The sequence below is a fragment of the Lactuca serriola genome, chromosome 5, assembly GCF_051521515.1.
Source record: "Lactuca serriola cultivar US96UC23 chromosome 5, Lser_US96UC23_V15, whole genome shotgun sequence".
NCBI lineage: Eukaryota > Viridiplantae > Streptophyta > Magnoliopsida > Asterales > Asteraceae > Lactuca > Lactuca serriola.
In genome coordinates, this window is record NC_136412.1 from 360,156,070 (window position 1) to 360,180,334 (window position 24,265).

A 24,265-nucleotide genomic window follows, 5' to 3' on the forward strand; every position below is an offset into this window, starting at 1 on the left:
TGACCTTAACCAGAGTTGACCTAGTTGACCTTTGGAGGTCAGTTGGACTAAGTGTTATATGGATATTGACAGCTCGGAGAGCTAGAGGAACAACGGTTCAGGAGATTGTCGAGTAGCAGCCAGAGGTTTATCAGCAGAGCTCAGCAGTTCAGGTGAGTTTCCTTCCAGTAGGAACGGGTCTAAGGTCACAATGCCGGCCCGTTCAGTTAGCAGTAGTTTCTGGACCTCGGTCCGATGCAGTAGTTAGCATGTTTGATGCCTTCGTGGTTCAGACAGGATTTATGTGTTATGTGAGCCGGGCTACGACCCGATGTAGTATATGTGTGTTCATGCTAGTGGATATGTTATGCTATATCTAGTCAGCTTCGGACTTCGGTCCGATGTAGGGGACAAGGTCCCAGTCAGCTTCGGACTTCGGTCCGATGTAGGGGACAAGGTCCCAGTCAGTTTCGAACTCGGTCCGATGTAGGGGACAAGGTCCCAGTCAGCTTCGGACTTCGGTCTGATATAGGGGACAAGGTCCCAGTCAGCTTCGGACTTCGGTCCGATGTAGGGGGCAAGGCCCCAGTTAGTCCGGACTTCGGTCCGATGCAGTGGGCAAGCCCCAGTATATGCTTTATACGTTATTGTGTGGTATGTGGTAGACTGGGGGAGCTCACTAAGCTTCGTGCTTACGGTTTTCAGTTTTGGTTTCAGGTACCCGGTTTTCAAAAGAGGAGCTCGGGAAGATTGCAGTGCACACACCATAGTCAGTTAGCCTGGGAACGTTTGACTCTGATAATGATGTTATGTTTTGATTTAATACTCTAGAAATTATGTTATGACTTATGATGCGATTTTTATAAATATGATTTTAGTAATGTTTTAAAAGAAATTTTTAGTCGTGATTTTTGGGTCGATACAGGTCGAGTTTTCGAGCACGTGTTAGTCGGCGACTCGGCGAGTCCATATTCGGGACTCGGCGAGTCTGCATGCCAGGAAGAAACTCTAAATCCACGGGTTGCTCACTATTTAAGCAATGTTATGTGCCCAAACTCGCCTCCTTCACCCTCAGAGAGCTGTGAGAAAACCCTAATCCATCCCTTGATTGTTTTAAATGTTTTTGTGTGGATTTTGAAGGCTTGAAGAAGAAGAAGAAAAGAAAGGAACAAAGAGAAGAGGTGTAGAGCAAAGATCCAAGGGAAAAATCAGAGTTCATTGAGGTATTTCTCGGATTCCTTCTGTTTTATGCTTTAGACCTCCATTAGAACACTTATAGGGCTAGTTTGATGTATTTTCCAAACCTTATAGTTGTATGGATGCCTTAATAGGTCGAGATATCCCTAGATCTGTTCATTTAGGAGTTGTAGAGCCCGGATCTATTGCCTTTTTGAATATGCTTTGCATAAGAACCCCAGATCTAGCCTTTATTATGGTTTTTGAGCCTTATTATCTGCTTGGTCGCTTATGGGCACGTAAAGATAGAATCTTTACGTGCTAATCGAACTAAGGAAGCCCAGATCTATAAGTTTTAGACGCTGGATTCAAGCAGAATCGAGTTTAGAGTAGCTGCATGGATATGACTCGGCGAGTCAAGTCACGAGTCCCGTTTTTCCCCTTTTTGAGTGATGTCGAGTGGGAGCCTGTGAGTAGTAGAGTGGACTCAGTGAGTTGGAGGGCAGACTCAGTAATGGAGGGACTCGACGAGTTGTTCATACAACTCGGCGAGTCCAAGGCAATCTTCTTAGCTCAAGAACAACTCGTCGAGTTGTTCATATGACTCGGCGAGTAGGATGCAGATTGTCTAAGTTCTTGGATCGAGAGGGTACTCGTCGAGTCGATGCCATACTCGACGAGTAGCCACGAGTAGGGTTGAGAAGTGAGACTAGAGACTCGGCGAGTTGGCGGCCCAACTCGGCGAGTCAGGTCAACTGTAGGTTGACATTGACCGGGAGGGTTGACTTTGACCAGGGGTAAAAGAGTCATTTTACCTAATGCAGTGATTAGCATCTGATTGAGTGTGTTTATGGATTGTAGCCGGGGAGATACCGGAGCTGCAGCAGTTAGCTTCCAGAGCCATACACACAGCAACCTGTTCACGAGGTAAGTTTCCCTTCAGTAGGAACGGGTCTAAGGCCACAATGCCGGCCCGTTCAGTTAGCCGTAGTTTCCGGACTTCGGTCTAATGCAGTAGCTAGTATGTTTGACGCCTCCGTGGCTCAGATAGGATTTATGTGTTTATGCTAGTTGATATGTTTATGCTATGTTCAGTCAACTTCGGACTTCGGTCCGATGTAGGGGACAAAGGTCCCAGTCAGCTTCGGACTTCGATCCGATGTAGGGGACAGAGGTCCCAGTCAGCTTCGGACTTCGGTCCGATGTAGGGGACGGAGGTCCCGGTCAGCTTCGGACTTCGGTCCGATGTAGGGGACGAAGGTCCCAGTCAGCTTCGGACTTCGGTCCGATGTAGGGGACGGAGGTCCCAGTCAGCTTCGGACTTCGGTCCGATGTAGGGGGCAAGGCCCCAGTTAGCCCGGACTTCGGTCCGATGCAGTGGGCAAGGCCCATTATGTGCTTTATATGTTATTGTGTGGTATGTGGTAGTTTGGGGGAGCTCACTAAGCTTCGTGCTTACAGTTTCAGTTTTGGTTTCAGGTACTTCCGCAAGCAAAGGAAAGAGCTCGGGATGATGGCATCGCACACACCACAACTTCAGTTTTGTCCTGGGAGTTGATTTAGTTTTCTTGATATGTTTGGATACAGTTGTGACACAGTTTTTCTCACAATATTTTATTATGGTTTTTGAAACACGCAACATATGGTTTTATTATGTGATACTCAGTCTCGTGGGTTTTGTTATAATAAAAATCGAAATTTTTGGGTGGTATTTTTGGGTTGTTACATATATATATATATATATATATATATATATATATATATATATATATATATATCTTTATTATCTTATAAAGGAAATCTTACTATTTCTAAAAATAGATTGAATATAATAATAATATTTTTTTAAGACGTCCAAACGATTAAGCTAATAGTACAAATAATCACTAATAAAATAATATTAAATTTGAACCTATCGTTTTGACTCCTTATATTTCTCAGCAAATTCCTCGATTCTAGGGCATTTAAAATTTAAAAACCTTTTCATCATAATACGCTTCAACAAATATCCTTAAATGTTGCATGCTGATTCGAATATCCCTCCCATCGCAGATGCGTCTTTGTTCCATCCCCTGCTATAAATCCCACCGCCATGAAGTATTTCCCCCCTTTATAAACCCTAATTGATTTTTTCCCTCTCTTAGACTAAGACAATGAGTTTTTTTCTAGAACATAATTTTGATTTTCTTTCATTTTAATGATTTTGATTTGGTGTTTCGATGGGTTGCAGGTAAGATGGATGACAAACGGGTTGAAGACGTAGTTTCTTCTAATTTGGTTGGGATCTGAGACCTAATCAAAGGTAGAACTCACATCTTTTTCTTTTTTCTTCTTTTAATTTTTCTGTTTCTTCCTCTCGGCATCAATGTTTCTCTTTCTTCTTTTTTACTTTTTTTGTTTCTTCCTTTGCATCGATGTCTTTCTTTCTTTCACATTAGATCATATTCGATTCAAACATCACTCACCACCGCCAGACTACTACTCACCGCAATCACACCGCCTTTTACCACCACAATTCACCGTACGAACGCAGTTCCACACCACCGCACATGCTTTTCCCTCCCTCAGCGGTCCCCCTATGTGTAAAAACCATCAATATTGATGGGGCACTCACATAGAAATTGACCTACATCGCTTGATTTTGAATCAGGTTCAATAAATCATACATAGAAAAACTCCCAAGGTAATGGCCATTTAGTGCAAATTGTTGTTATATTCTTTTCTTTATCAAGTTTGTGTGTGCATGTTTTTCTAATATTTTGGTATTTTCTGGATTTATGGTTTCACTTTTTGGCAATATTGAGTTCCCAGGTATTATTCCAATGCATTAGTGAGAACAGTGTGGATGAAAGGTTGTGAAGGCCTGCATCTCAAATCATCTAACAAATACCAGGGTAATAACAAATTTATACTTTTTTTTTTGTTTCTATCGCATCAAACCTTTCTCATTCTCTTACTCTCAATAGGTCGGACTAAGACAAGTTTTTAAAATGACCGGTTAATAACCCTTATAGTGCTATTAGCTTTACATGCTCAACTGATCGTTGTCCATTTATAGGGCTTTGCAGAATATTGAAGTTTTGGAAGCATAATGCAACAAAAAGAACCATGCTCTTATAGCTTATCAAAGCAGGCTTCATCCTGACACAGTGACACTCAATACTACATAGCACTGGGCATAAATTTGTTTCGTAGCTAAGCTTCATATATTTTAAGAAAACATTTTATATTGATTTTTTGAATACTCTTATGCGTGCTTCCTTTATGCGTTCTTCCTTTAACATCAGTGATGACAACTTCTGCTTACTACATTACGATATTACTGCTTGCTACATTACGATATTACAGCTTGCTACATTACGATATTACAGAATACGAAGTTGAGAAGCTTATTCTAATAGTTAAAAAATTGCATTTGCCTTAATCAATGCAAAAGCTTTCATAATTATTGCTTTGATCTTTGAAGTAATGTTAATATCCCCCTTTTTGATGTTATAAACACCACCTAAAAGCTTTCATTTATGAAGTTGTTTGTATCACTTTTGAATCCTCTTGATTATATTTATTTGTGGTTGACTTTTTGAATTCAATAAAGTTTATTTTAAATGTGAAGTTTTATATGGAAATTGTAAGCCCCGAGTTAAAGAAATTTGCTTTCAAGTAAAAGTAAATGAAAATTGTTCTCATATCATCCTTTTTTTTTAGAATACAATGATGTACCCTCAAGTTGCCTCCTGTTTTATTTTTTTTGGTTATATGGTATGTAATTCTTCCTCACCGTTCTAGATATTTAATTGCTTTTAAATTTTAGTTTATTGTGAAAAACGTATTAAACCTAACATTTAATATTAAAGAATTAATGTATAAATAAAGAAAAATATATTATTAAAATTAATGTTTGGATAAAAAACATTTTAAAATATGTTATTCAGAAAAATATTTAAGAATTTTATTTATTTTAATTTGACTTGGGTTAATATGAAATGTAACATTAAATATAAATATTTATCTACATAGAAACAAAATATAAGAGTTTTTTTGAGTTAGATAGTTTTATATATAAATGCAAAATGCTATTTTTACCAATATATAAAATCCACTTTAACCTTTTTGTATGTATAATAAGAATTTACTTTTGTTTTAAGCCGTAATAAAAAAATACTAATATTTTTGTGTTACATAATTTAGCAACCTACATTTCATTTTTACCGAAAAAAATAGAAGTACTTATACATGTTTTGTTATCATTTATATTACACTACCTTCATTTCTTTTTAATATAACATTGTTCTTTGAAAATACCTATCTAATTATAGCAATGCCAACAAAGTACAAAACATTTTATAGAGCCTAATTATGTGAAATATTCATACATAAGATCCTTTTTCATTTTTCATTTTGATTAATAGATTTTAAACACACATCCAAATAAAATTAAAATACTAAATTATACATACACTGTAGCTATTTTAACTGCCCCCTCCGCCCTTAAAGAACTTTACAGTGACGTCACAGTTTAGGATAAACACAACATGCCATAACAGTGTGTCCAACCTTTGTAAGATGCAATCAAATTCTTATACATTGAATGTTCATTGGAAGATGACATGTTTCTGTATAGAAACTACTCGTTAAAACGAATATAATTGTCAAAAGAAACTATTTGGCGAAAGGAAACTATTTTTGCTGCAAAACTAACTAATAACAATAATTATATGTTTTGTGTCCTTGAAATATAATATGTTTCCGAGTCAAACTAATTGTCGACTGAAACTATTTGCCACCGCCACTTTGCGCGGGCAGACGGCTAGTGTGTGTGTGTGTGTATATATATATATATATATATATATATATATATCTTCCTAATAAAAACCTCTTTAAAATGTCACTTGTCCCTATTATTCCCGTTCATTCAAGAATTTAACGAGCTTATCTGCCTAATTTTTCTCCCCATTCGGTTTCCTTTTATCCTAAAAGCATATTCAAATCGATGTTGATCCAAATCTCATAAAATTAGGAGAAAATCTTATGCAATTTTAAATCTTCTCGGCTTGATATATTCATTGATTCCTTTACAGCTTCTCTATCTACAATTTTACAACTGAATTGATTTTCTTCATCGCCTTCTACAGAAAATGATTTCATTTGTGGTGGGTCAATTTTTTCATCTTACTTTCCAATTATAAGATAACCCTTTTTTCACTATTATTGTCGCTTATGGTTTCTTTTTCAAAAATCATCAATTGAATATCGGCTAATACCACCGTTGTTCCCATTCTCTCACATTCATCTCTGTTCTCCATCTTAAATTAATGTTGACACCATTGTATTTCAGGGATTTTATTGACGAAATGTTGATTTGGAATAGTGAAATGATACATCAGATTCTGGGGATTTTATGTAACGGTATTAAGTGTTTTATTGCTTGAACAGTTGATTACGAGTAAATTGCTTAAAAATATTTGTGATTCCATTTAAATCTCTCTCTTTCTCTCTCTCTCTCTCTCTCTCTCTCTCTCTCTCTTCTCTCTCTCTCTCTCTCTCTCTCTCTTGAAGATGAATGTGTCACTTGATTACGGTATTAAGTTTATTTATTTATTATTTTTTTTATTTTTTTATATTTTGCAGTTAATCATCGAATTTGTAGGTTGTTATCTGTGTGTAAAATCGGATGCAGATCATGTCTAAAGAAAAATGACTAAAATCCGGTGTGTCAATGTACAATATTGATGCAGTTAATCATATTCTTTATCCAGATTTGTGAAGCAAAAGGTAAAACATTTGATGGCATCAATATTATTTATCTTTGTTTCATTAGCAACCCATCCTATTTTTTAAAATTATATAACTCTGTTTCATCTAATTTTCTGCTATTCAGACCGGGTAAAACAATTTCTGCAGGCAATTACCTATTGTCACGTCATTTGGTAAGTGGATTTTACTATATAAGGTCGGTTGACATTTGTATGTCAGGTTGGATGACACCATTAGGTAACATTATGTTTTTTGGTCTCCAAGTTGATGATGTTGAAGCTATTGATGAAGGTAGTTTCAAGCTTTCTTTTCTTTTAATGAATACGTTACTTTTATACAATTCTAATACTTGAGTACTATTTGTTTATTTCTTTTTTAAAGTATGTTTAAATTGACAAGTATATGGATTGGAGAGGACATAGATAATGAGTTGGATAGATCGGGAAAAAGTAGTAGTAAGTGTTTCAAATCCCGAAATAAGAGTGGATGATGCAGAGATCGAGGAGAATGAAGTTTATGCAATTGATATAGTCATAGGGCACAGTAGATGGCAAAGGTTTTCTTTCTTTCTTTCTTTATTATTATTTTTATTTTTTTGCTTCCAAAGGAATTGGAATTCAATATTCCATTCCATACCATCTTTGGTTACTAATTGCCATGACCTTTTACATCCATACCCTATTCTTCATGAAAATCCTGGTAAATCAACTCATCAAACTTTACCCCATAAATAACCTAATTATAAGGGCATTTATGTCTTTTTTTGTGGGACAAGAGTTCAATTTTTATCCATGGTGCAGTTATTTTACGGTGCGTATAAAATTAATGGTTGTTTTGATGTCAAATGGATCCGATTGAATAACCTCTTATACAGTTTTAAGAGTTGTAACCAACTAAAACGGTTGATGACCCAGAAATCAAAGCATGGTTAGATTTATTTGTGAAGACGAAAAATAATAAAGGTAACGTAAAAACAACTTGTTATATAAAGTTTCAAATTTGTTTTAATCATTATTTATTAATTTTTTGTTTTGAATATTTTTTTGTTTCAGGAAAGCAAGCGGAAAGGAGAAGGTGAGAAAAGATCTGATGTAGGAAGCAACATCAAATGGTGGCCAAATGGTGGCCAGGATTGAAGATTTTGATATGTAATTTAATAGTTGAAATACAACATTGGATTACGAGGAATGTAAACTCAATATTGATTTGGAATAGACTTTTCAATAATAGTATTCATCAAATCTGAAAAAGTTAGAATATTACGTTGTTTATTTGCAAAACTTTAGACTGATTCTGCATTTTTACTTTAAGGATGTATGGGTATTTTGGTCTTAATCAAATTTTAAAGGCTTTCACGTTTATATTCCATTTATTCACACCTATATTGAATGGTATGGATGAACTTGCTTTAATAGTTGCAAGTATAATTGGATTGCCCTCTTCAGGAGATGATTGGGAGATTTGATGATTGAGGGTATTTGTGGCAATTCTGGAAAATAAAGAAAGAAATGTATTTTTCTGGGTATTGCATTGGTTTGGTTATTTTTTCCTGGAGATTGATATTCTGTAAAGGTCAAGGGTATTTTGGTCCTCTTATAACCGATTTGGATTCTTAGGGAAAAGAAAAAAGAATAGAAGGTATGGTTATTGGAAGGGTATAAGGTCGTGGGGTGTGGCAGAAATAGCAATATTTCATTTTTTTTAATTTCTATAACATATTTTACATAGAATTAGTATCAACATTTCATATAAATTTTATTAAAACGTGGACTATTATGTAATTTATTTAATTTAAATAATATTTTTTTAATGGTTTGCAACTTCCTGTCAATCCGCCAGGTGATTATGCTTATAAAATGCAAGACTATATTAATAACAATCTGCACATCTTCATATCATTGTCATTCTCCAATTTCCAAAGCTTAATATGTTTGGAGATGTTTTCTTATTAAGTTTTATTTAATAATAATAAAAATAATGTTTATAGAAGTATTTTATACAACGTTTGAGTGTTAATACCAATTTTAAAGTTTTAAAGTTGTTTATTAACAGTGACAATGATGAAATCACTATTTTCAAGAAAAGGTAATTACTTTTATCATTATATTTGTGTATAAAAGAGTTTGATTTATAAATACTTTTTATAATTTTAATATTTATATTTTTATTTATTATTAGTATATGACCACTATTTCCATTTGAATACATAATTGTTTTCTTCTATGTATTTCTCTTATATTACAATATAGTTTAAATTTCATATAATGTCATTGCATGAATATTTCTGTTTTTTAAAACTATATATTCATAATTTTAATGCATTATACAAAATCATAATTTTCTAATATATCTACAAATACATATTCTCGATGGGATATTCAAACAATTATAATTTCGTAGTTTCAACATATCATTATATCATTATCAAATTACAGACAAAACAACTATACTTATAAATTATTTAATTTTTTTTTATTACCATTTGTCAATAATTCACTTATAATTTAATTAATATTAATTTTACATTTCCAACCCGTGGTGTCCACGGGTTATAACCTAGTATATATATATATATATATATATATATATATATATATATATATATATATATATATATATATATATATATATATATATATATATGGGAGAGTTCAATTGAGAAAAAAAAGGTTGAGAATGGGGGAATCATTTTCAGCCAATCATTTATTTTTGACGCAAAATCCTCCATTGTACCGCGGAAATGGGAAACGAATGCACATGTGTTTTCATAACATATTTCCTTAAACTATGCTAATCATTACCTTAATATATACAAAAACATAGTTTTTTTCGTTTTTTTTTTTAAATTTTTATAAGCTATTTTTATCAAAAAATGATTTTAAATATACCAAAATTCATGATTTTTTATTCTCTACAAATAGACATCCATATTGATATAGTTTTAAGATAAAATAAAAAATTTATTTTTTTTATATTTTCAGCTATCGTTATTCATAAGTGAATAAATGAATCATGTTTTTACTACAGTACATTTGTTATTCAGTTATGAATAAAAACTATGATTAATTTTTTTTTTTTACAATTTAAGTATCATTCATATATGAATATAGCATATAATAAACATACTATATTCATATTTAAATATTAGACGATGCATTCACTTATGAATATTAAATAGTATATTCACTTGTGAATATTAGATGGTATATTCACTTATGAATATTAGATAATATTTTCATATCTGAATATTACATAGTATTACATGGTATATCACATGTGAATATTACATAGTATATTCATTTGTGAATATTAGATGATATATTCATTTATGAATATTACACAGTATATTCACATATGAATATTACAAGGTATTTTCACAAATATATGTAATTTTTATATGTTATTCACATATGAATAACATACAGACTTGCATATTTGTTTTTTTGTTTTAATAATCATATATTGAGAAAACATATTCATATATGAAGAATATAACGTGATAATTTAGTTCATGCATTTTATCAAACAGTTGGAGTGCATATAATTTAACTTTTTTTAAAAATGTTAAAAACATGATATTTTGACCATTTAAATCTTACAAAAGAGTAGATTGATAGAGAATTATATGAAATTTTTCAAAAAAAAAAAAACGATTTGATATTTTTCTAACCTCAATTTTCAAGTTTTATTTGATAATCGATGTTGAATGAATGATATGAAGTGGATTTTTGTTGATTATCGATGATGTTGATCTAATAACGCTGGGAGTATAATTAATCATAGATGTTGAAGATCTGATCGTATTCAAGCACAATTGAAGGTTGAATTAAAAGAACCAAAAACGAATTTTTGTTGTTAACTGTTGAATCGTGTTGATTATTGACGAAGATCGATGATTGATTAGCACTGGATGATGTTGATGATTGTTTAATTGAAGAAATCTGAATGATTGTTGAAAGTTGGAGAAGAAATTTGGATGATGAACGATGAATGGATTTGAACTACAGATACGTATTTGAGATTGAAGGTTGTTCTCATATTTATAAGTTTGTCACCGTGTCTTTTTATGTTTGAATAAAATGAATGGCTGAGAATGATTCTCCATTCTCAAGCTTTTTTATTTTCTTAATTGAACCCACCTCTCTCTCTCTCTCTCTCTCTCTCTCTCTCTCTCTCTCTCTCTCTCTCTCTCTCTCTCTCTCTCTCTCTCTCTCTCTCTCTCTCTCTCTCTCTCTATATATATATATATATATATATATATATATATATATATATATATATATATATATATATCGGGGAAACCAGACGGATATTAAAACGAAGGTGTCGATTCCGGCAGAGAGTGGCGGACATTGACCTGAACAGTTATCTGTAAAAATGGCGAAGAAGCTTGTTAAGTACTGCGTGGTAAGTTTCTTCTTTTAATCTCTCCCGCACTTTTCACGCACACGTACTTGCCAATTAAACACGTATATAAGGATATATTTGTATATGATCTGCAAATTGCTTTATGAATCGAGAGCTAGATTGGTCGTTAATCTAGTGTTTTTCTCTGAGAAACAGGTGGATGCATTTACCGAGACGGCGTTTAAAGGCAATCCGGCGGCTGTGTGTTGGTTAGAAGGCACGGAGAAAGATGATAAGTGGTTGCAGTCAGTTGCGACTGAATTTAATTTATCCCAGACTGGTTTCTTGACTCCGATCATCGACCACGGCTCGGAGAACCCTAGATTCAAGCTCAGATGGTTCACTCCTGTAACTGAGGTGATTATCAGTTTGAATCTCTATATATAATCGCCTTTACACGTTTATTTAGTTGTATTAATCTTGATTTGTTCCATTCGGGTGTTAGGTGCAACTTTGTGGTCATGCAACATTAGCAGCTTCGCACTTCCTTTTTGAGTATGGTTTGGTGAAATTTAATAACACAATTGAATTCTCAACCCTTTCTGGAATTTTGACTGCCAAAAAAGTTCCTGAAAGAAGGATTAAGGACTCATCAGTCGCTGAAAATGGTGAAGCACAAATACAATCCAACTTATTGATCGAGTTGAACTTCCCTGTTGTGGCAGTTTCAGATTTCAATGATCTTGAGGTTTCAGCAATTTCTGAAATACTGAATGGTGTTTCTATTGTTGATCTAAAGAAGATAGCATCGAATGACATCCTTGTATGTATTAAAATTTCTCTTATATTCACTCATTGAATGTGAATAAAGTTGATAAAAGTTAGGGTGCTCCTATTCGCACGAATAAATTCGTATATAATCAATGATTACAATCAATCCCATCACATTTGTTATTTTGGCAATTTGAATTGTTTTTATATTTTTTGATTTTACCTCCTCTAGCTTAGATGCAAGTTACAATACACCCTTAATGTTTTATAGTATTTACTTTAAACTTTATTATTTTTTGTTATATGGTTAAAAAAAAGTTTTATTTTAATTTATAACTCTTTCCTATTTGTTTTCTATCAACCATCACCGTATAAATATATCATATTAGAAAACTTTTTTTCTTTTGTTTTTTATAAACCATTTAATATATATTAGTCAATAATTTTTTTTTTTTTTTTTATGTTTTATAACTCTAACGTTTTCCTAATTAATTATATTATATTTTATTATATTATTAATTTTAATTTTAAATATATTATTTTTTACTATTGGTTATACATGATTCAATGGGGATTGAACTTCTCATTCATTACATTCTAGCTATAATGCATTTTTATTCCATTCAATGTTATAATACCACTTTTTAACTTATTAATCATAAAACCCTCGATGGGGATGATCATACTTTATCATCATTTTTTATTTTAATATATATATATATATATAATATATATATATATATATATATATATATATTAAAAACTCAGGGTCCTCCTATATACACGAATTTTTCATGTATTTGTTGCATTGAATTGCGTGCCGAATTATTTTATCGATAAATATGTGTGCCGATTAATATGTGTGCCGAATTATTTTATCGATAAAATATAATATTACAATTTTATACCTTCGGTTTACATTGTAGTTTTAGAAAAGATCCTAGATTTTATCAATTTAAATCTTAAACCCTTAAAACTTTATTAATTTTGAAAACTAACAAGTAGAAACATATTAATTATTCATAAAAGTTGTTTAATTAAAATGATCTCATGAATACATTTATAAAAAAAGTAATAATGAATATTATTAAATATTAATAGAAAAAAATTAATTTGTTAAATAAGAAATATAAACTATGAAACATTAACAAAAATAGAAGGGATAAAAATGAAAATTTGGTTACAATTTCTTTCTATATATAGAGGATTCGTATTTCTTATATGGTACACTGAAAGCGACTTGCTGAAAGTAACTTTCCTTAAAAGCAAATATATGATATTTGTTAAAAATATAGATTTTATTAAATGACAAGTTGGAAAGAATGGATGGGTGACACATATTATGAGGTATTTGTACTTAACCTTTCTTATTATTATTATTATTGTTATTATTATTATTATTATTATTATATATTTTTTTCTCTTTGTTATGTTTAGAGAGATGATATTCATCCAATGGAGACAAATGAAATAGATGAAAATAATAGCTTCAATGAAAGTAACTATTTTTTCGACGACACATCACCATTCGAAACGGATATTCATCCAATGGACACAAATGAAACATATGAAAATGAAAGTTTGAACGAAAGTCGTTATTTCTTTGATGACACGTCACCCTTCAAAACAAATAAGGTATAAATTCATTAGTATGTTGTTACTGTAATGTAAGCATCAAGTGGATTTGTCTGCTACTGATAATAATATAATTGTCAGGTGTTCAATTCTCGTCAAGAATTGATGGATTGGGTGCAAAATATGGCAAATACTTTAGGTTATGTCATCGTCATAAAAAATTCTAAACGTAACTTTAATGTTGTATTTCAATGTGACCGTGGAGGTACATACAAAAGTACACAAATCTCCAAAAAAAAAACAGGGACAAAAAAAATTAATTGTCCATTTAGCCTACAGGGTAAATATTCGTCAGTAGATAATTCTTGGAAGATAAAAATGATATGTGAATTTCATAACCATGAGCCGTCATTATATTTAGAAGGTCATCCTTATCCACGACGACTAACTGAATATGAATGTCGAATAGTGGAAGATTTGTTGAAAAAAAATGTCAAACCAAAAGATATATTATCTGCACTAAAAAACCTAAATCCGAAAAATGTATCTACTCTCAAAACTATCTACAATGCAGACGAAAAACTTCGACGTAGGGAGAGAGAAGGTAAAGGATTACTTTGCAGATGGCATATAAATAACAATATCATGAAGAAATGCAAATCATGTTGGGATGTTCTTTATACGTCATGGACGAGGTTGGTTAACTCTGAAACAAAGGAAGCATACAACAAGAATTTGACATAAGTTGAAAAAACTACGAACAATTATCCAGGTATTTTTAAATATACACTATAATATGTTATAAATCATTACATCAACTGAAATTTTTTATGTATTTCAGATGCATTTTCTTATCTAAACAAAACATGGTTGACACCACACAAAGAAAAGTTTGTGTCTGCATGGACCGATAAGTTTCTTAACTTTGGCAATCACACAACTAATAGAGCTGAAAGTCAACATGCCAAGTTAAAAAGATATGTCGAAACATCAAGATCAGATATCGCCAAATCATTGAAGCGTATTGCTGATGTTGTTGAGTCACAATACACAGGTATAAAAGCGAGTCTTGCGCATAACAAAATTTTCATTGTACATCGGTACTACGAAATACCACATCTAAAACCATTGTGTCGTTTCGTTTCAATTTATGCACTTGATATCATTTTCAAAGAATATGAGCGGTCCAAAGAATTTGGATTTGTTTATGAAAATTGTGGATGTCAAGTACGTACAAGTTATGGGCTGCCATGTGCGCATGAACAAGCTATATTTGTTAAAAAAGGTCATTGTGTACCGCTTCATTCAGTAGATAAGTTTTGGAAGAAACTTGATTTATTAGAATGCAAATCGTTAGAAGATGATAAATTGGGTTGTGCAGTTGAGGTAAATATGTTTAATGCTCATTACGAAAAACAATCAAGACCTGTTAAGTTAAGTTTAGCAAGGAAGTTACTAAACTTAATCACGCCGTCAACAGCTTCAGTTTCTGAACCTGCTACTCACAAAAATACCCGTGGGCGCCCCTCCTTAAAGAAGAAACTTTTCAAGAAAACCCATATCGATTTAAACCACGACCCACCAACTCAACATCCACCACCTCAAGATCAACCGACTCAAGCGCCACCAACTCAATATCCGTCTCGACGTAGCATTTCTACTTATACGCCTGATTATATGCGGTCTAATTTGTTTGATCTAAACCAGGAGCCGGATAGGCACAGTACGTACTCGTTCCGAGAACCTCCAATGTTCAACTCAACTTTTAATCAGGAACAATCGATGCATAGCTCGTACTTCAACCAAGAACAAGTAATGTATAATTCAGATCCACTTATGAATGAAATTCCGTATGAATTTCATCCATATGTCACAAACATACAAAACGTGAGGGGAGATGGAAATTGTGGATTTCGTGCAATAGCTGCGTGTCTCGGTTATAGTGAAGATAATTGGCGTCAAATCCGCTTAGATTTACAGAATGAGTTGTTAGCACACCCAGCTGAGTACGCACAGATTTTTGATTACGATTTAAACACCATACACCACTCATTGAATTTCAATGGATCACATTTCGCACCAACAGATCATTGGTTGATTATGCCGGCCACTAGCTTTCTCATTGCTAACAAGTATAATGTAATAGTTATTTTTCTAAGCAAAGATAGTCCGTCAACATGTTTTCCACTATGGCTTGGTCCCCAAGACATCTCAACTCATAGAGTTGTTGTTATTGCTCTTGTTAGAGGTGATCATTATGTGAAGGTTGATTTACATGGAGGATATCCAATGCCTACTATTTTACCACTTTGGCGTCACAACAGATCATCACGGTCTGCTGGATGGGAAACTGTTTATGCTGCTCGCCTGAATTCCTACATTTCTCCATTTGCAACACACAATAATTGTAACAATTCTACAGTTATAATATCTGATAATTAGTAAAATAAATTTATGTTTTGTTGTTTATAATTATTAAGATCTGTATAAATTAAAACAAAATTGTTATATATGTGCGATTCTGATGTTTCTAATATATATATATATATATATATATATATATATATATATAGAGAGAGAGAGAGAGAGATGTTTAAGACTAAAACCATTAAATAATAAAATAAATAAATAATAAACATAAATTAGTAACTTTCATTAATTATTAAATGCCTTTAATTTCATTATAAGGCTTAAGGAATATGTGGCTGTTATGTACCTAATATTAGGTATAGATCTATTAAAAACAATATAGTTTTAATAAAATACAATCAAATCTCTCTACTATCTTTCTTGTATTCATTTTCCATATAACTCTTACCTATATATATATATATATATATATATATATATATATATATATATATATATATATATATATATATATATATAAAAGCTAAAGTTTCAAAAAGTATAAGGTATGATATGAAAATCAACTATAAATATAAGGGCATTTAATGAAAATTGTAAAGTAAACATTGATTTAGTTTAATATATTAAAAACTGTCAAAACTTCCGGTGATGTACATCAAGTCAATCAAAAATTCGTGCATTTGGAATTTAATTCGTGCGGTTAGAATTACCCTAAAAGTTATCTTTCATTGTTCTTTTCCTGCAGGTGGTGCTTCCATCAGGGAAGGAAGTTGTGGACTTTGAGCCGCAACTTGATAAGATCAAAAAGGCACCGGGCAGAGGGATAATAATTACAGGACTTGCACCAAATGGATCAGGCTTTGACTTTTATAGTCGCTTTTTCTGCCCTAAATATGGAATTGATGAGGTAATTATATTGAATTAGTATTTTCTTTCATCATGTTTATGTTGTTAGTAGTAGCATAATTGTTTGATCTTGAGTATACTTATTTCTCTATTAGGATCCTATTTGCGGAAGTGCACATTGTGCCCTAGCAGCCTATTGGAGCGACAAGTTGGGGAAATTTGATTTTCTTGCATATCAAGTATCTCTCTTTCTCTCTCTTCAATGATATGTGACCATAAATTGTTATTTTTCATGACTATTGACTACCTATTCTATTCTCTTACACTTGTTTGTCTGTTTATTTTCTACTCATCAGGCTTCACCTAGAAGTGGCATTTTAGATATACATCTAGATAAGAAGAATCAAAGAGTACTTATTCGAGGTAAAGCCATCACAGTCATGGAAGGCTCTCTTTTGGTCTAAAGACATGGTGTAGTCATCTATCGTACAATAAACTTGAATTCCAAATTGTAAAAGTATTTCGTGTACCTCTATGTATTTGGGGTTATACTTATATAATATGAATTTTAAAATTTGCTATTTAATTCTATTCATCTACCCATTGTCTCTCTTTCAAAATCAATGTGATAAATTAGATAGTGTTTCACTTAAACAACCACCGTTGAGATTGGTTTCGTGGTGATCACTTGATATGAAACACTCCAAAATGAAATTGTCAAGCTTGAATCACATGCTTCAATATTGAGTCTCGGTACTATTCATTTTTTTTCACATAAGCCATTTTTAGAGCGGCTTCACTTATCAATGTACTTGGTAGTAACCAAATGTGTCATTGACCCTAAAACAAAATTAAATAAAATAAGATAAAATTAATTTAAAAAATATTAAGAAAAAAACCTTTAAGTTTTTTTATTTAAAAAAATACAGTTTTACTCTAACATCACTTTTTAGTGTGTTAAAAATAAAACTTGACAAAAAAAAATTCTTTTTATTTTTTGTTTTTTTACTTGCTATCATATGTTTTCAAGTTATCATAATTTTTTTTTGCAATAAAATCCTTAACTTTACATATTTTTTACGTTTTCACATAAGTTTTTTTTTGTATTTATTTTTTCATATTATACATATAAATATGTATTTTCAGAAGTATAAATATATTTTCGAAATATTAATATGCTTTTTAGAAATATAAATACATATTTTTATGCTTTTAGAAAAAAATATATAATCAAAAAGTCCATTCATTTAAAAAAATACAGTTTTACTCTAACATTTTTTTAGTGCGTTAAAAGTGAAACTTTGAAAGCATTACAATGGTACCACCAACCCAAACTCGGCCACCATAGTCACTCTTACTAGGGATGAAAGTGGGTCCAAACCCGGACCGGATGGACACGGAGCCGGAAAACCCGGAACCGGTTAACGGGATTTTGTAGAATCGGAAACCGGACCGGTATATAGGAACCGGTTCTGGGTACGGTACCGGGTAAAATGGAACTAGAACCGAAAAACCCGAAAATATCAAAGTGGGTAGGTTGGAACCGAATAAAGTGGGTTTAGAACTGGAAAAACCAGAATTTTTTTGTAATTACTTACTACTTAGTGGTTTTTTCTAGAGTGTAGTTTAGAGTTTGTAAGGATGAGAATTTGGACCGAAATCATTGAATGTTAACACATTCATATAATCTTGTCATTTTTTGTAGTTTCGAATTTAAACTCTAAACTACATTGTGGAGGTGGTAGTAGTAGTGGAGGCGGTGACGGAGGTCGTGTTGGTGACAGTGGTGATGACGGAGGCATAGGTGATGGTGGTATGTAGGGATGAGAATTTGGCCCGAAAACTTGATCCGAACCAAAACCCGAACCGAACCGAACCGAATTAGGCCCGGACAAGCAATTCGATTCGGGTATCTATATTATGTTTATTCGGTTCGGGTTACCCAAATAAGAGCTTATTCGATTCTAAATACCCGACCCCAATAACCATTCCTCATCCCCTTTCTCTGATCGACAGAAATCAAAATCACGATTCACGCTTCTGTCATCATCGTTCATAACAGAAAAAAAAAACTTACGCTCGTCCTCATCGTGACAAAATCGACCAATATTCTCATCTATTTCCAAACTCAAAATCACTTATGTCGATCCTTCTTCTTGTTTCAAACTTTCAAAAATCAACCATTCCTATTGTCTCTAAGGATCAAGAATTTATACTTTGTCTAGTCATGGAAAATTGAGCTCTAACTCGAAAAACTCAAGTAAGTAATTAATTCTCATTATGTTAATCTAATACGTAAATGTTATTCTTTCAATGTGTCATTGTGTTATGTTAGCCTTTGAATATTTTATGTTGATGTATAAAAGCACATTGTTATTCTATTATTCGGGTTATAAAATCTTAATACGGTTTATTCGTTTTATTTTCTGGTTATATTAGGTTCTTAATCATCTTGTACATGTTATTCGGGTTATTCGGGTATGAACCGAACCGATTAATACCTGAACTGAACCGGACCCGTATTGGTTAATCCGTTCGGTTTTTAGTTCATGCAATTACCCTTATTCGGTTTTCGGGTTATTCGGGTTCGGGTTGGTTCGGTCCGGTTCCGACCCGAACAACATCCCTAGTGGTGTGGAAGGTTCTTTTTTTGTTCACATTTAGTCATTTTCATTTTGTACACTATATACCATCCACTTGTTGAAAATGTTCACATATTACCCTTTTACCTACAATAGCATAGGAGTGAGCATTTAAGCATCCGGACCGGACCTGAAAGTGGACCTGGTAAGCCTCAACATGTCCGGTCCAATGTCCACTAATTTCTGCAAAATCGGTTTGGTCCAAGAGCCTTACGTCCAAAAACCGGGAACCAGACTCCAGCCTGGACTTGGTAAGCCTTAACACGTCCGGTCTATGGTCCACCAATTTTTGTAAAACCGATTCGGTCCAAAAACCGGTTTGATCCGAATGTCGATTCGGTCCAAATGCTCAATCTTATGGTAGCAAGGGATAATACACAAATCATACATACTTATAAAGCTAATATTTTTTCTTGAATCTCATGCATTTGGAACCCCCTTTTTTAACTTTCTCAAACCACATTCATTTGAAACCCCCTTCTTTAACTAATGTAACTCAAAAGTTTTCCTAATTATGATTTAACACTCAAAAGTTTTATAACTTATATTATGTTTAATTAGCATTTAGTGAAAAATTTACTATAAAAAATTCAATATTTTGTGTCTTTTGTGTTATATAAAATCTTACATGTAAAAAGGATTTGAAGATATTGTGATTCAAAAGTTTTCATATAGTTGAAGCATTCACGATCCAAATATGATGATTTGAAGAAATGGGTTATGTCGCATCAATGGTAGTTGTAATATGATTTTTTCTTTCAACCAAAACAAATGAAGCTTTTCTATTCTTTCTTTCTATTCAGTTTCTCATTTGATCTTTATATGTGATTTGTGTGTATTACTCAATCTTAAATGTGACTCTTCAAACATCAATGTTTTGCTTGAAATATCTTTTTGCTTCTTCTTTTTCAAGAAAAATATTTGGATTGTAGGTTAGTGAAGAATTGTCATCAAGTTTTTGTGGTTGAATGGTGTTAAATAAGAAAGAAGATTCATAGAATGGATATAGGTTTTTTTGTTTGAGCAAAGTTGACAAATGTTAGTTTTTTCTTTTGATTTAAATGTATGTTTATGTAGCATTTTTATTTATATATTCAACCACCCAATGCTCTTATTTATTTGATTGTAGTTTTTCTATTTTGATTATGTTTATTTTTTATTATTTTTTTGTTGGGTTATCCTACACAACATATTTAAAAGACAATATTTAAAAGATAACATAATTTTGAACATTTGATATGTAATTATCATGTATATGTACCTATGTATGTTGTAAATTTATAATTAAATATCTTTATGTTTAATAATTGAAGGGATTAAAATGATAGATCAAAACCAATTATTTAGAAGAATATAATAAAAAAAAATAATACTACTACTACTAATAATAATAATAATACATTTCCAAGTACTGCATTCATTTGAAACTCACAATACAACTCAAGAATTTTCTAATTTATGTATATTTATTAGTTATAACTCAATAGTTTTTAACTTATGATTATTAATTAGTAATCACTAATAACTTTTTATTTTCCTTTCTTTTATAAGGTTGTAAAGTTTTGCTCATTAAAAATATTAATGTATTTGAAGATATTTGTAATTTAAATATGAAGAGTTAATATAAATGTTATAATAGATGTTTTAATGTTTTTATGTTATTAAAAGTTATAGTGTTTATTTTTTATATTTTTAATTATTCGTTGTATTTGTATATATATATATATATATATATATATATATATATATATATATGTATATATAATATAAATGTTATAATAGATGTTTTTCTATTTTTATGTTACTAGAAGTTGCAGTTCATATTTTTGTTCATACGTTTAATTACCCGTTATATTATCATTCATTTGATATATAATTTACACAATTTTAAACGGTTTATAAAATTATCAATAATTGTATATATTACAATAAATTAAAATTTAAACTATAATGTCTAATAAAACTAATATGTTAAATATATGTTTGCTTTACTACTAACATTTTGTTTCAAAGTAGAAATATTAAATAATAAATTGGTAAAAGTTATTATTTTAACTATATAATTCTATTCTCGCACAACGCGTGGGGATTCGTCTAGTATCTTCGATAAGTGGGATGACATGTGATGTAAACAAAATTCACCAAAACAAAATCAAATAGTTTATTGCCGGTTCATTTAAAAAAAAGTTTTTACTGAGCGATCGCAAAAAATCGTTGTCGTTGTCTAGTACGTGAGCTCCACCGGTGGTTGGTGGTGGCAAATGGGATGAAATGAAAAACGTGGTTCTTCGATTGCCTTTCAATTTACCATTTGTAAAAAATGTGGCGAAATTCACCAGCTATTGGTTGGTTTTTCGATTGCGATGTTGTTCTCTGGTTACTAGTTGCAGGACGTTAATAATGCAAAATTTGATCACGCTGTGCTATAACCATAATCATTTGGGTTGAACAAAAATCTGGGATGAAAAAAATAGAATAACACACATCATACTCGCTTCGGATGTATCCGACAAAAAGTTGCTAAGGCTGAACGGAGTGGGAGGTGTCAAAGCACTCGCTAGGCTCGCTAAAGGAAGGAGAACACCGCCCCCTAGCGCTCGCCAGGGGGCTCGCTATGCTGCACTCGTTACTTCCATGGCTAGAGGAGAGAGAAGGAAAATGGAGAAACTGATTGGTGGTCAATGGTTTGACAATATTGCGACCATCAGGGGCGGATTGGTGATCCAACAATTTGTTATTTGGTCTTCGTTTGCAAACCATTGATTACAGAAAGTGAGAAGAAACACAAATGTCTTGCTTCGTTTGGTTCTTCAATGACAGCTGCCTTCCACATATCCCAAAAGGAATTGGGATTAGGTATGCTTTATATCTTTGGTGGCCTTTACTGGCTTGTTGGGGTTGAATTACTTTAGCCCTTAAACACATGATATGTAATTGAGTTATTTAATTTAACTGTATATGTAATTTATTATCTTAGTTTAACACGTTTGTTGTAAGTTATTTTATTGTCATTTATTGTTAGTTTATATGTTTTATGTTAATAAATTTGTTATTTAATTTCTTTCGTTTGTGCAAAATAAAGTTTGACATTTTGATTATGTGCTTTTAAAAGTTAAAGTAAACTTATTTGTCAAAAAAAAAGCTTGTATACATAAAATTTGTTTAATATTTATGCATAAAATGTTTTTATATTAAAATAAAGTAATTAAAAAAAGAAAATAAAAAATAAAAAATTGGAATATTAAATCGTAGAAAATGAAGGACAAAACTGCACAAATGGTCCCTGTGGTTTGCTCAAAATTGCCACTTTGGTCCAAAAAAGTTTTGGCTAGCACCACAGGTCCAAAGTTTTCATTTTGTTGCGAGTTTGGTCCAATTTGATTTAAAAATATTTAAAATGACGGATTTACCCTTGTTATTTTCTTTTTCTATTTTTTATTTATTTAAAAGTTTTTTCTTATTAAAAGAAAAATAAAAAAGAATCTCTTTCTCTATCTTTCTTTCTCTCTCTCTCTCTCTCTCGTTTTTCTTTCACGCGTCGAGAAACCCAAAACAGAGACCGGAGGCTGCTGCCTCCGATCAAGCTATCCAGCCTCTCCCTCGTGTGTCGACTGGCGAACCCAAACACCCTCTGACCAGGGTCGATCTCCGCTGAAACAGTCCCGATCACAAGCAGCTATGTTTCTTTATTCACCGGAGAAGAAAGGTAGTCGAGCATCTTCTGCTTTGCCTCCTGTATCGATTCGTAAACAACTCCCTCGTCATTTCCTGCTTCATCCATCTAGGGTTCGAATTACCCTCTCTTTGCGGTATGATTTTACCAGATATTGAAGCTTGCCTCGACAATTTTGATTTAGGTGTGATTAGGGCTCGAAAACCCTCAATTGGAGCAACAGTGATAGCATACCTGCAACTCGAAATTCAGATGACATGAGTAACGTAACTATCCTCCTAAACCTAATATTGTCGGCTGCTTCAACCTCTCATTGTCATTCTTACGTAGTAGCAGCAGAAGCATAACAGAGGTGGTCGATGGTGGTGACCAAGAGCAGATCTACGGTGGCAGGAGGCTGCCCGACAGTCTATCGACTGCTTCCTTTTTGCTTATGTCGGCAGTGATTGTCGGAGGGGAAGAGGGAAGAGGTAAGGTAGCAGGTTTGAGGGTTGCTTGGGGGTTGTTGTGTCACCGGAAGAAGGAGGGATAATGGGTTGTGAAATGGTGGTACACGATGGTAGAAGGTGGCAGTGCGGTGACGAGTGGTGGCTGCCATGTTTTCCTTTGTGTATCTTTGAAGAAAATGGACGAGAAAAAGGATGGAAGGGAGTGAAGAAGGTCTGAGGTATGTTGGTGGAGTGGTTTTCAATCCAGTGAAGGAGGTATAAGGGTAGTGTGTGGTGTTGGAAGAGAGAGAGAGAGAGAGAGAGAGAGAGAGATTTTATTTTTATTATTTTTATTTTGTTATAAAAACTTATAAAAATAAAATAGAAAATGAAAATTTTCTTTTTTATTTTTTCTTTTAATCCAAATAAATATTTAAATAATAAAAAAACTAAAAAAGAAAAATATAAGGGCAAAATAGTCATTATGAAAAAGTTTATAGAAAACTGGACAAAACTCGCAACAAAATGAAAACTTTAGACCTGTGGTGCTAGTCAAAACTTTTTTGGACCAAAATGGCAATTTTGAGCAAAACCACCGGAACCATTTGTGCAGTTTTTTCAAAATGAAGAGGCATTTCAAAATGTGATGTGATTAAGAGTGTTACCACGTTTCGGTAAGCCCTAATTAATCCATCCCTTCCGAT

At 32.3% G+C, this 24,265-nt stretch overlaps 1 protein-coding gene and 2 long non-coding RNA genes across 3 annotated transcripts; 2 read left to right on the top strand and 1 right to left on the bottom strand.

Annotated features, from left to right (window-relative positions):
• The first annotated feature begins 3,217 nt into the window (after nucleotides 1–3,217).
• On the top strand, nucleotides 3,218–4,450 carry LOC145052217 (uncharacterized). Its single transcript, XR_013684025.1, has 3 exons — nucleotides 3,218–3,457; nucleotides 3,594–4,049; nucleotides 4,214–4,450. It is a non-coding gene; the product is annotated as an uncharacterized LOC145052217 (long non-coding RNA).
• Nucleotides 4,451–11,211: 6,761 nt separating this feature from the next.
• On the top strand, nucleotides 11,212–17,404 carry LOC145055688 (uncharacterized). Its single transcript, XM_079004067.1, has 6 exons — nucleotides 11,212–11,316; nucleotides 11,473–11,673; nucleotides 11,762–12,079; nucleotides 16,718–16,879; nucleotides 16,974–17,057; nucleotides 17,175–17,404. The coding sequence occupies exons 1-6, from the start codon at nucleotides 11,287–11,289 to the stop codon at nucleotides 17,280–17,282; spliced, it is 903 nt and encodes a 300-aa protein (XP_078860193.1). The 5' UTR covers nucleotides 11,212–11,286; the 3' UTR covers nucleotides 17,283–17,404.
• Nucleotides 17,405–22,175: 4,771 nt separating this feature from the next.
• LOC145055691 (uncharacterized) lies at nucleotides 22,176–24,247 on the bottom strand. Its single transcript, XR_013685310.1, has 2 exons — nucleotides 23,460–24,247; nucleotides 22,176–23,367 (listed from the first exon to the last, which is right to left on the bottom strand). It is a non-coding gene; the product is annotated as an uncharacterized LOC145055691 (long non-coding RNA).
• Nucleotides 24,248–24,265: the final 18 nt, after the last annotated feature.